The sequence below is a fragment of the Alosa sapidissima genome, chromosome 7, assembly GCF_018492685.1.
Source record: "Alosa sapidissima isolate fAloSap1 chromosome 7, fAloSap1.pri, whole genome shotgun sequence".
NCBI lineage: Eukaryota > Metazoa > Chordata > Actinopteri > Clupeiformes > Clupeidae > Alosa > Alosa sapidissima.
Window position 1 is genome coordinate 30,750,203 of NC_055963.1, and position 14,231 is coordinate 30,764,433.

At 40.9% G+C, this 14,231-nt stretch overlaps 1 protein-coding gene across 2 annotated transcripts; it reads right to left on the reverse strand.

The window, feature by feature from the left end:
• Window positions 1–1,738: 1,738 nt before the first annotated feature.
• On the reverse strand, window positions 1,739–13,992 carry slc17a9b (solute carrier family 17 member 9b). 2 transcript variants are annotated; one of them, XM_042097251.1, is made up of 14 exons: window positions 13,629–13,992; window positions 13,094–13,540; window positions 12,134–12,331; window positions 10,549–10,688; window positions 9,026–9,125; window positions 8,619–8,749; window positions 8,187–8,283; window positions 7,489–7,585; window positions 7,096–7,183; window positions 6,785–6,819; window positions 6,581–6,696; window positions 6,005–6,060; window positions 5,710–5,739; window positions 1,739–5,176 (listed from the first exon to the last, which is right to left on the reverse strand). In XM_042097251.1, exons 2-14 carry the CDS (start codon window positions 13,222–13,224, stop codon window positions 4,998–5,000), a joined length of 1,398 nt encoding a protein of 465 aa, XP_041953185.1. In that variant the 5' UTR covers window positions 13,225–13,540; window positions 13,629–13,992; the 3' UTR covers window positions 1,739–4,997. The 2 variants fall into 2 exon arrangements, with proteins under 2 accessions (XP_041953185.1, XP_041953184.1); XM_042097250.1 differs by having other exon boundaries at window positions 13,094–13,992.
• Window positions 13,993–14,231: the final 239 nt, after the last annotated feature.

Consider the following 14,231-nt stretch of genomic DNA (forward strand, 5'->3'; position numbering starts at 1 on the left):
ATTGTACCTCCTGGCAAATATTGTACAAATTGTTATGACCATGACTTTTTTTTGTACTCTTTGATAACATGAATAAAAAAATCTAACTTAAATTATATAAAAAAAATAAAGAAAAGCAATAATAATTGCCCAGCATACATTGAATGATATAAATGATTTTGTAAAAATACAAAAGGCTACCATCTTTGCCCAAATAAGGAAATCCAGTATCTTGAGATTTTTTTTCTATGGGAAAATAACATGGGGATTTTGAATCATTGCACCTGTTAAACTTTTGCGGGGACGAAGAAATCGGAAATGCAGACGTTTTGCTCCTCTGCCTTCAAGTGGATGTGATCTCCGGTACGTGAAGAAGGCACAATTTGATCTTCACTACCCCAGAGCTAACTTACAATGCAACTTGCCATAGGAAGTTAGTTAGTACTTATATGGACAAAGATGGCCTTTTTGTAGAGGTCTATTAAGATCACAGGTAGCAAGACGTTTCCAATTTCTCATTTAGACCATTGGGGTGTAATGGTTTTAAATATAAGATGTATCTACATTCACACTGCCACAGAATCCGAGGTCCTGAATTGAGTGATTGCCATCTGCAAAGTGCCTTGCAATAGCTGATTTAGGATCAGCTCTGCATGTGCCTTCATTAATGTGTTAATAATGTGTTCATTAATTCTGAATCTAAATGTTCTTGTAGTTTTGCCAACATGCTTGATACAGCATTTCAGAGCCCTGGATATATATAAAGATGTTTTGAATCCAGACTTGTCTTGACTTTTTGGCCCTCTGTGTGCGAGTCCTTCCTGACTGTTATGAACGTTTACCTTGACTGCCGCACCAGAAGAACCAAAGGACTTAAAATAAGGCAAAGTACCTGACTGTCTTTTTAAAGAAATTACTCAAAACACATTTGTTCAACATGCCATTTGGTTAATTGTTGTATTTTAGCTTAATGTTTTATTATTCCATGCACTCCAGTGTACTGTGCTTTGTGTGCAGTCAGTCTCCCCTCTTGTATATTGTGCAGTGTGTGTCTGTTTCCTCTTTTGTGTATTGTGTACTGTGCTTGCTTACTGCATATTTTCAGTTATTCCTTGTACAGCACATTGCAACTCCTGTCTGTGAAATACAATATCTAAATAAATTGGACTTACTTTTTTACATGCATTTTGCCTTTAATCAGACAGGATAGTGAAGAATGAGAGGAAACAATTGGTAGAGAGAGATGGGATGGGATATGGAAAGGACCTGGGTTGGAGATCGAATCCTGATCCTTGTGGGCATGTGGACTCAAAGGTGGTAGAGAGGCTGCTGTTTGCACCACAACTCCCCTATTACTATACTGCTCAAAAAAATTAAGGGAACACTTCAATCATACACTGGATCGGTACTGACACTGTTTGGTTCTGAGCACAAGTAAAACTTTTGAGGCGAATGCAAGAACTGTCAGACATTCTGTTAATGTAGTTTGAGAATGGAGAAAAGGGTGGAAGGTTTCAAAAAATGTGGTTTAACAATGGTGGAAAACTAAGTGTTCCCTGAATTGTTTTGAGCATGATTCATTGCAGAGCAGCTCAGTTCAGCTCAAGCTATGATGGTCATTTAAAACATTTATAGTGCCCCTCAGTGGCAGCTACTGAAAACTGCAGTTGGCGTTTTCTCAAAAGGATTTTTAGAACTTATCTTTTCTAAAAAACAACAACAAAAAAAAAACACAAATACACCAATGCCATACAGCTGATAAAATATAGATATTATTTATTGAAAATTCAAAATATGTATACAAATACATATTTCTCCCTCCAAAGCAATGAAATACTGCATTTATTTGTATGTACATCTTTTTCATAACTCTGCTTAACATTCACAATATTTGTACAACAAAAAAGAAGCACTTTGTCTTTACATAGCTAAACATAACTTGGCTCTGCAAAATGGCCATGCGTTAAATTGTGGTACAGTGCATGTCGAAGACCTTCAGACTGGGCATACGATTTCACAAGTATCCACATAATATGGAATGTTTATAAATCAAATCAAATAAAATAATAAGCAAAAACAAATAGGTAAGGACAGGTAAAAAGAAAAGAAACACAAAAATCCCATATGGCGAAACAGGAATATCCAAATGGTCTCAAAACTGCAGTTCTGTAGATGTGAAAATGATTATACAAAGTATTGGTCAACAGTATTTCTAATTGCCATCGGTCAGTAGGTTTATGCGTAGAACAGCACAGGTGGTTATTAAGTCTATAACACTTCAAATAGCACCCTATATTTCAGCACTATTCATAGATGAACATAGAAATTTACATGTAATCTATATAGAATTCTATAAAGACAGCACGGCCTACCGTGTGTGTGTGTGTGTGTGAGCGTGTGCATCAGTGAGTATAGGCATTTACTGTGTACACACCCTTCTATTTTGACTTCTGAAGGAGTTTTCTATTGCCTCATTCTGTCCTCAGCTGTAATGCATAAAGCTCCTCAATACTATGGTAAAACTAAATGACCTATACTTTAGCTGACCTTTAGAGTAACAAAAGTGCACATGACCAATTGTCTGACATGAAATCAAAATATCAACACCTGGAGAAATATAATAGAGCATTTCAAAGTGAGATGGAATGCGAGAAATGTATGTAAAAAAATGGAAATCTGTGTTTTGGAAGAGTTATTTGATGAGGTGCAATCCAGTGTCCTTTTAAGGCTCTGTAACTCTTACCCATTCATTTAAAATGCCAAAGCCGGCATTGCCTTCACAAAATGGTGGCAGTGGCATGCTTTTATATGGAACACTGCTCCCCATAACCTTTGATAAAATCTTATTTAGCAAGACATGGAACTAGGATTTTAGTTCAAAGAGGTTATAGTTCTGGTTGGAGAGACTCCTGTGCCAGATTTTAGACCATCTCTGTTTCCCCCACTTTTCACTTTTACACTGGGATGTGTTTACAGAGACTAAGGTTTGTCTCAGCACGAGTTTGACAAAAGCTACAACATGTAACTAGTAATCAAGTGAATCAGTAACCACGGCCTCTCTGTTTTCCAACTCTTTGGTCTGTTGTATTTGCGTTACAATATTCTTCAAACATTCAAGAGCAAAAACAGCTCTGGTTGCAATGGGTATGTGCCCCAAGAAATAACCCACATAAAATGTTATACAACTGAACAAGAGGCTTTAAGGGATACCAAGACAATGATATTGCTATTGGTCAAAAACAGAACATTCAACCATATAAATATACTGGCCTGGAATCTCTCATCATGTGATTAAGAATGCTAGAGAGCATTTGATTGACTGCTTTGGATTTTGCCATAAATATAGATATACAGATATTATTACCCCCCCCCCCCCCAACTTAATTTAAAAAGAAATGCATTGGCAAAAACATGGACTTGAGTACATATATTTTGGTCATAACAATAACAACTCAACAACACAACGTACCATCCTCTATCTTAAAGTTAATTAAGCCAAATCCCAGATGCAACTGGGATAAACCATTATTTAAATCAAGAGAGGATCTGCAAGCATTTCTCTAACTCGACCATTCCACCTCTGGACACATCCACAGTAACTGCATTGCATAAGCGGTTCCCTCAACCCCATTCACTTAAATAAAGCCAGCCATCCACTTCAGGCTTTGGTGTAAAGCTAAATACCAAACTGCTTTATCTTTATCTCACTGCTTTAATATCCCCCACCCCCTCCCCAACTCTACTGCTTCCAAAAGACCACCATGTTAACAGGCGACATTACTCTCTGACAGAGGTCAACTCCTGAGATGGCCGGCAACTGACCAGATGTCTAATAAAAAGCAATGCTAATGTGTGTTTCATAAACTGGCTGACAACTGAACGATCATTTGGTCTACTCTGGCCAGAGTTAAAGCTCATTACAACTGTGAGCTTTCTTTGTTGAGAAGAGAGTACCACCCAGAGGCAGCCAGGGTGAAATCAGGCCTCCTAGTGTCAAATCTAAACAAGACAAACCTCTTGTCAGTGTGCACTTTGTAAACACTTTTTACATAACTTTGACTGACATGGAAATATAAATATGAATGTGCAGACTTTGCTGTCCATGAGAAAACTTTCTCTGCTTAAACCATTACAAAACAATTCAAAGTAATTCAAATAATTTCAAAATAATTATATAATTGAGGTATTTGTGAATATCATGCCACTGTAATCACCATAAAATCACTTCTGATGACTATCTGATAGAAAATGATTCATAAGAACAATGTCAGACATGACTCAGACTCTTTGTCTTAATTCAAAAGAAAATCAAAGTATGGTGATTAAGTTCACAGATATGTTGATGATATAATTATTATTAACAGAATTTGTTGACATCTAAATGCTATTTACTTTCAAATGTAAAATAAATTAATATCAATGTGATGGTGTGTGTGGATGGTAAAGCTTTATAGATTAAGTTCTTAAATGCATTGGGTCCTCTTTCACTAGGAGCGACTGTAACTAGAAACTAGTGTATGTAGCTTGTTTGCACACGAGCTGTGTATAAGACATGTGTTTGCACATTTGTGTGTTGGTGAGTGTGTGATGTCTGATTGAGTGCCGAATTTGAAGGGACTACTTGGTGGTCCATTCTTACCCAGCGACTGAGCTCTATTTATTCCAAACAAGCCCATCTAAACAAAACATAAACAAATAGCAAAGCTAGGATTAAACGGAATGACATTTGGCATTGTCTTTGTTTTCTGAAAATGACAATGAATCATGTGAGTGTGTGAGTGTGGTATGTGTGTGTGTTTGTGTTTTGTGTGTGTGTAACAAAAAAAAAAAAAACACTATGTGAAGCGTTACCACAGCAGCTCATCGGTCCCTCCCTTCAGTGCTATTGTGTTATTATCTAGTGCTCTGTGGGGTAAAAACCCCTCAAAAGTTCCCATGAACACCCAGAGTTGTCTACTGTGCCCTCAAGACACCCTCAAACACAAGGAGGCTGAATGCAGCCTGCCTGGCCCCTCAGCTCATATGTGGATGTTGTGGTAACGGGCCTTGGCACCATCGATGTCCACCCGCCTGGCCTCAGCGAAGGCCAGGAAGATAGCGAGGCCCAGGAGGTTGATCACTGTGATGAGCATGAAGACTGATGCCCAGGAGCCTGTGGCTTCGATCAGATACCCCGCCAAATACACCATGATGACCCCTGAGGAGAAAACAAAAACATACACACATACACAGTTAAGCAGAGGACACAGAAAGAGAGGAACTGATAGAATAGCCTACCTTTGCATAGAATGGTGGACTATGAAAATATGTCTTAAAAGGATACACACAATTCTCACACACACACACACACACACACACACACACACACACACACACACACACACACACACAGTAAAGAAAAAAGGTGGGATTCTATTTAGAGTTCCTCACATGAAAGATCAAAAATAAATCTGCATTCATCAGCGTAAATGCTATGGCCCAAATCTAATTAGCTCATTTAACTCCGCTTTGGAATATTTGTGGTAAGAGGCTGTTTGGCAGACACTACTTTCCCCACAGACAGCTATGTGCTTGCCATCTCTGACTCCATTGATTTTTCATCGTTCTGTTTTTTCTTTTGCCACGGATCTTTCACAGGAGATGAAGCAATGTATCTTTTCTTTTCTCTGGTGCTATGATGACACATCAGTTGGGAACATATTCAGTACTCTTCAGCTGATTGGGTCTTACCTGAAAACGCACCGCAGGTATTCATGACACCTGAAGAGAGAGAAAGAGAGAGAGAGAGAGAGAGAGAGAGAGAGAGAGAGAGAGAGAGAGAGAGAGAGAGAGAGAGAGAGAGAGAGGGAGGAGCACAGTCAGTGAGGAAGCCATATTTAGACAAACATTTTAAGTCATGCCAGCGAAGCAATGATGAAAAAGCTCAGAGTGAGGGACACACAATGCCAGCCTTGTTCAGACGGGTGTGTGAATGGGAGCGTGTGCTCCAGGGGAAACATGTGCCTCACAGATGGCACCAACTCACCGAAAAGAGCTCCTGCGCAGGACGGGGCGAGGTCCTGAACGTTCACAGACACCCCACTACAGCACGGAGTAAGTGATGTGACCGAGGGAAACACATTATTCATATACATCATCAATATCATTCAGAGGAAGACCAAGTATTTAGCAAACAGGCAGCATTTTCATGTGTACATTAAACCATGATGACTGGGCAAAACGGCCTCCCTTCAGCCATTCATAGCTTGTGATTTATTTAATAAAACACTAAGCTGATAGCTTTAATCTATACTTTAATCTATCTAATCTGCACTGCCTTGACGGAGTGCCTGAGAAATAAACCAAATGTCTTTTAGTTGCAAGCTTCAAGCTATGGAAGAAGACACCCAATACTTGATCAAATTCTTCTTGACAGTCAGCCAAAACAGCAACTTTACAGAACTAAAACTACACTAAAACTATTCTATCCACACACTGGCACAGGTTACTGCATTGTAGCACAGCAGTTCTGGCAGGATACCTATAGCTTCTGTTTACTGTAATTCTCTCTCAGTCTAACTACTGACCCAAAAGGGTATGGGTACAGTAGATGTGGGCGTACCTGTGGCTGAAGGTGGTGAGGCCCATGGTGGCCGAGACGAAGGCCACAGCTGTGGGGAATGTGGTGGTGCCGCACAGGAACAATGTGAAGACACTAGAGACGCCCATGGAGAAGAACTGAGAAAGGGGGGGACAAGAGTGGACATTGATAGCTGGTCTATCTTATAATCAGGGACACTATTTCCTATCTGTTGGCCACACTTACCTGCATCAGCTTCCTGACTGAGGCCGTGTCAAAACCTAAAAGAGGGAGAAAGAGAGAGATCAATAAAACTCAGACTCAACCGCTTTTATGGAACTGTTAAAGCTGTGCTGGCCTACTGTTTATGGACCATAAAACAGTTATATTTGATAGAAGTCCACAAAAGGGACACCCACACCAATTACCATTATATGTCAGTACAACTGAGAGTCAACCATCCATAAAGCAACTCACACTGCTACCAGGGGAAAGAGGGTATACATACAGAATGACCGACAGGCAGGCAGGTAGACAAAAGGAACTGGAGCTCAGACCTTGGCTAATGAGGTGATCCGAGAGGCAGCCACTGAACAGCGAGGAGGGAATGGCCACAAACCATGGGATCACATTAAACACCCATCCCTAAAGGCAAACACACACACACACACACACACACACACACACACACACACACACACACACACACACACACACACACACACACAAACAAACAAACAAACACAAAGACAAAAGTGTTTTAAGGTGTATCCCCAATGACAGTCATCATCACTTTGTTATTTCCACCACTGCTCACATGTAATAATCTTTACTTCCTACACACTCTCACTCTACCACTATTGAGTAACTATACAATTTAAATGCAAGTATAACATGTTTTTTAGGTAAATCATTGCACTTATAATCAGGTGATTAGCTTTAAAGGTAACCTTGGCATCTGGGAAGGTGTCCTTAAAGTAGGTAGGCAGCCATGACAACAGTGTGAAGAAGGTGCTGGCGGTGCAGAGGTGTGTGACAATGACAGCACTAGAGGAAGAACCACATAGCCAAGGTCAAAGGTCAATTCTAGACATAGGGTCTAAAGGGCAGCCAAGCCGGACATAGAGCCTGACGAAAATGTTCACAATAGCAATACAGCCAACCAACTTCTGTGGAGAGCTGTATCTAAAAATGGACTCAATTTGCTCTTAAAAAACGCGCCATGACGGCTAAATCCATACCTCACATTACAATGGTGACATTCAGTCTGTCCGGTGTGCAGAAGCTCAGCAGAAAAAGCATTGCAGCCATTCTCACGGGGGGAAATCCTACCTCTTTAGTCACTGGAGGCTTAGCAGATCAGTAGCATTTCTGCTGAACGCTATAAATAGTGCATTAGAATAAGGGCCTCTTTATGAGTAATGAATCTGCTGGGATGAGCTGTGCATGGTCAGCCAGTGTTTTCAACAACTATGCAGACTTCTGTTCGAAGAGCAGTTCACACATGCAGACAGACAAAGCTGCAGGCTCCCTTTACAGGCTGCTAATACTGGTTGCAGGTTATGCTTCTCCTGAAATTCAGCCATCACCTGTTTTATCAACCACTTTTACACACTCACACTACACACACACACACACACACACACACCAGACTGCAGGCTGTTTAAAAAGGCGCAGCCAGTTCCTCCGGGACAGTTTGGACTGGGGGCCTCGACTACCCAGGGACTCCAAAGTGATGATCGGACCTGTGGGAGTAGACAAACACGAAGGCATCAGTCTTAAAATTCCTCTTCAGTGGTCACCCACATACATCTAGCTACCATCCAGAGAGTAGGCTTTAACTTGAGCTCATACAATTCCTCTAAAAAAGGAGCATGTCTTAACGTGTGCTTTATACAGACATGAATATAGATTAGATTAGATAAGATTATATTCAACTGTATTGTCATTGTGCAGAGTACAAGTACAAAAACATAAATATAGAGACTTGTTTTCTTGTGTGTGTTTGTGCAGTAAACCCCCCCCCCCCCCCCCCACATCCACACACACACACACACACACACACATCCACACTTCGTACCCTCTCCTTTCAGCAGATACTTCCACATGCAGTAGGCCCAGAGGACCGAGAGTAGGCCGGCGATGTAGAACACACTCTCCCAGCCATACAGATCCAACATCAGCGAACCTGCCCCTCCAATCACCAGGGTCCTGCCCAACATAGACCAAAACACAGCTTAATATCACACAGTGAGCCACCGAAGGGGACCATTTGTACATTACTGATAATGAAAGTACAGCTTGAGAAAGAAAACAATTTCATAAGGCACACATTTTCAGCATGCAATCAATGTTACTGCTATGCCTGTGCACTCTGCATCGCTACACTACAGAAAGACTGTCTGTGTGTGTGTGTGTGTGTGTGTGTGTGTGTGTGTGTGTGTGTGTGTGTGTAACAGTGAGAAAGTGAGGGTGTGAATGACTAACCCCAGGTAGGAGCCACTGCCCACGGTGCTCATGAGGAAGCCCCTCTCACTCTCCACCACTTTCTGAGAGCACAGACTGGCCAGTGAGGGGTAGTGCACACCTGCACAGGACACGGGACAAGGACATAGATTTATCACAGTCATACCTTCTCAGGCAGTAAAGCACACCAAGCCAAAAGCCTGCCCCACAGTCCCTAAGTAGTCAAGAGCAGGCACGAGCACCATGGCTTCATCTCATTACACCGAATCGATTTCATTACGACTACTACTGACACACACTGGGTCGTCTCAAACTAAAGTGTTTAATACTCAGAGCGAACCTGGTAGGCTGCTCTTTATTTCAGATCAGAAGAGGTCACATACAACATCTCCTCTACTTTACATGTCCACAACCCCCTCTCCCAAAATCAAAACAAACAAAAATAAAGAAATACAACTTTGTGGAGGCAAATGGCTGAAATTAATTAGAGTCCAAGAGCATAGCTTGTCTGCAGCAGACCGTGAAAAACACTTGACTTCTGCAGCCAATTCAGTTTCACTACAATCAGACCAAGAAAATTGGTGAGATGACAGTGAGTAAATACATATTCAAGTGTGCAACTCTGACTTAATCTGGAAGCAATCAAACATGATTTGATAAAAAAAAGAAGCGTTACACAGGTGCTTCACACCAGGTCAGCCATGGAGGTAAAGAAAACTAAACAATAGAGGGCCATATCAAACAGCCCAGGCAGACTCTCCTATCTGAAGCCATTTCATATCTGTGTCTTCTCCTCTCTGTTTACATTCCGCAGGCATGGATCTGTGCAAATCTTTATCTTGCACTTCTTCGATCAGGATGGAAAAACTGTCCACTCCAAGATAGCATGGGGTTCCTTTTCCTAGCTTTTAACATCCGCCATTGTTAGTATATACTCAGCGAATATGTCACAACTTACATATGATACATGACTGTGGTCTTTAGTAAATAACATTTTATGAGTGCTAGTCATTCAACATAGTGTTCATCGTGATCAATAGTGTCAGTTCAATATGGTTTTATTGTTTTGTTTTGACTGTGCATTCCTTTCTGGTAGTTGGGCCCTAGAGTTTAATTTACTGCCACTCAACACATACAGCAAATCTGGGCTTTCAAGGGGACATCTTCAAGTGGTTGTGGCTAGAAATCGTGTTGTGTTTCTTTGATATGATGATATGGTGTAACAGGGAACACTTCACTTCATGCAAAGAGCTCTTGCTGTTTTTCACAGCACATTTAAAGGCAGGATAATTTAAATATTTGTCATACTCTAAATCCAGAATAGCTTGCAAGACATGATTAACAGATCTAATTCATGTTAATAATCACTACTGTTCTCTGAAACATCAAGGGATTTATACAGCCCAGTATAAAACAGCCTCTCAGTGAAGGTTAGAACAAGTCACAAAACAAAAATACACTATTGCCCATAATTTGGACGGTTCCCCAAACCAAATTCATGAACTGTGTTACCAGGCCGCCCCTACCCCACACCAGCCCCTCACCTTGGAGCAGTCCCATGAGGAAGCGAGCCAGGGTCATGGAGACAATGGGTTGCGAGCAGAAGTGGGCCAGGATCGGGGTGAAGGCCGTCATGGCTCCCCACGCAGCGGCCGACAGCAGTAGGACCTTCTCACCGCCCACCCTGAGAACATCACAGCATGGTCAGAGGGCCAATGGAATGGCATCATATACATTTAAATTTGGTCAGGCGTCAGGCTTTATTCGATTATTTAACATACATTTTAATAAATATCTGTTCTCTTGATTAAGACTAATCGTCTTACCTACTACCATTAGCTGTAAAATGACTTTTTGAACACATAGTCATTCTAACTGAATTCCTTTATGGGCATTCTAACTGACTTAATAATTCCTTTTTGGGCATTCATTTGAGTATGTGAACCAGTCAGCTGACAATGAACATATTTTCAGTGAGCACAATTGTGCTGCCCACTAGTCTGTGATATCAGAATGTGTAAGTCCACTTTTATGTGACCACAGTAGAGAAAGGGCTTATTTTTGACTAAAATGCATTCAAGTACTTGAACCAGTCAGCTGACAATTAACATATTTTTTCAGTGAGCACAATTGTGTTCAGAGGATTAATCCTACAAATCAGCTTAAAAACAAATGTCAAAGACATGAGAGATGTGAGGAATGCCCCCATCAGGCATGTTCTATTGACGGAAGGAATTTCTTTTAAAGAAGAGGCTTTCGAATATAAAATAAGCTAAGTTAAGGAAGAAACCAAGACTAACCTACATCTTCAGGCATTTTTTCAACCATCATCTAAAAGTGCTGCTTTACTCACTGGGCTAAGGTTTCATAAATTGATAAAAATAAATATATATTTTGACTTGTCAGCAATAACAACAACAAAAAAGGATTTTCTTAAAAGCATTATGCAGCATGATCTTAAAAATCGTACAACTCTGAGCAAAAGCCTAGGGCAACAACAGCATTTTTAGAAAAGCTGCAGGCCTGCTCCCTGCACCCTACAGTAGAGACCCAGTATTTTTGTTGTTGTGAACACACCCACTCATAAACAATGGCCAGGAAAAGATGGTGAATGCTAATGCACGGTCTACAGCCACCAGACGTTAACCAAGAACACTTAGTCACATCCTGTTATACAGGAATAGAGGCAAGTCCAACTAGACAGAGGCTAATGTGATAATTTCCCTGTGCTGACAGTCAAACCGTCTCTCAACAAGATGCTTTTCTTTTAAAAGTTCTTTATTCGCTTCACTATACTAAGACAGAGCTATAGGCTAGCATGTTAATTCTGGCTTCCTCTCATTCAATCATTCACCCTCTCCTGCCTTGCCTTTTGGAGCCAACTTCAGCCGGTGAAATTACATCATTCAACTGTTTTGCCTTGTGTGTTTCAAACCACCATGTTTAACTGTGGCTTGGAAAAAAGTGCATGTCTGTAGCTATCGAATGGAAAACATAGCCCTGCCTTTCACTAGTAATTTCCTATCCACACCTAAAACACCTGTGCAACCTGTATGGCCATAACATTAACACCTGCCCGTCTGACATTTACACATTCACAGTTGGGACACTATGACCGGACAGCTTTACCTATCACTGATGTAGCCCCCGATGACCTGAGTGAAGCAGTAACCCCAAAAGAAGCTGCCCAGCACCATGCCCGACTCCCTCTTGCTCCATTTGAACTTTTCTGCCATGGTGACCGCACATATTGGCATGGCCACGCGGGCACAGTAGAGCAGGCAGGTGCCCAACAGAAGCACCACAGTCCATACCCGGGCTACCGGCCTGTTGGCAGAGCAAAAATATGGCAAAAGACACTTTACACATTAAAGAATGTGGAGAATCATGCATAAATGGCTGTGATTGTTGCAGACAGATAAGGGGTCCTTAGTTCTACAGTATGAATAAAAAGATGATTATGAATGACTGTATGAAACTGACTGACAATGACACGTACCACTTAAGACATATGGGGATAGGTTTCAATACTGACATGTACAAAACCCTTAAGTTTGTCAATCATTTTACATCTTTGTATGAACAAACTTTTTCCACAGATGATGCAGCCCTAAGAGGTTTGTACCAGAAATGAGACTCACAAGACTCAGACTACTGGCGGTAGGGCTATTAAATTACTGTCTTGTGAGTGCATGTTCACAGACACACACACACAAACAGAGAAAATGTGTCAGTTTTTGGACAAGCATTCCCTAACTGGAGGAAAAAATAGATGACTAACGTTAACTGCAAGGCACTACATGCCTGTATTAACAAGCCCAAGTTAAACTTACTTTGCCTGTTGGATCTAAGTTCACTCTCGTGAGGTAACCTTATTATAATACTATAGCCACAATCTTAGTTTAAGTTTATAATAGAATTTACAGTTGCTTTGCTCCACTTATATTGCTACAATACTGAACTACAACAATTGATCGCTCCATTTGTAAATGTACATGTACATATATTTATCAACACAAAATGCATCATGAAAATCAAAATAGACAATTAGCGAGTTAATTAATTAGCAGGAAAGCTAATAATTCTCACCTCGACCAATGTGAACTTGACTCTGCCCACTTCTTTTGGCATCCTGCTGTCCCGAAACTGTCGGCAGGGTTTTCTTTAAGACTTGCCAAGTCTGGACTAGAGTTCTTTCCATGTTTTTGTAGAATTGCCATTCAATGACAAATACTCTTGTTTACGATGCGACCCCCACTCGAACAGACCAGATTTAGCACAGGTAACTGTAACGTTAACTAGTTAATTTTCGAAAGGGGAAAAGAAAGCCTTACGTTACTCCTGAGATGATTCCGTGGCATTCCCTTCAAACAGCTCAACTTTGAACAACTGAACAGTATTTCACATGGCAAAAGAACGCTTATCTTGAGGCACAACTTAGAGACAAGCTCAACCGGAGTGCCAGCTGTTCTTTTCCTACAAGTGATGGTAAATCCACGTGTCAGTTTTTTTTTCTTTGCAGCCACGCAGTTCCTCCTGCAGACGGTAGGTTCAATCAGGAAGTAACGTGACTCAGCCCCTTCCAAAACAACGCAAATATATCAAAGAAAGAACACATACTCACAGTGCCCAACGATGTAATGTTATTGAGTTTGTTGAGTATGTCCTTCATGTTGACTAAGCAATGTTGATAAAATATTTCAATACACAGTCGGAAGTGATACGTCCATCACAAGGTGAATCTGCGAGTTTCTATCAGTTGCTAGCATAAACCACGCGAAAAAGGATGCTCGAATGACACGGCAGGAAACATCCCTGTCGGAATCAAATTGTTTATTTGTTACTTGTTTGGCGATCCACTAAAAAAAAATCGCATTTAGGCATTAGTTAATGTCCCATGACCAGCTACACCTACGGCAGAATGCAATATTGTGCGCGGAGACTACGTTTGTGCTGCTGGTCCTGTATGCTGTCATCATTCCTGCTTGTGCTGCATAAATATATGGCATGGCGGGGTTTGTTGTTAGTCCACGTGCCTAATGTTCCATTATTGGGTGTTTCTCCCCACATGTAGTGGAACAGAAGACATCTGTAGCTACTTAGACTGTGGTCCATTTCAAATACCAAATTGGCAACATTTCTGTATTGTTTTTTTTGTCTGTTCTATTTTGACTATGTTAGTATCAATCACCTTCTTCATCAGGGATGTGTTGTGTAAACGACGAGA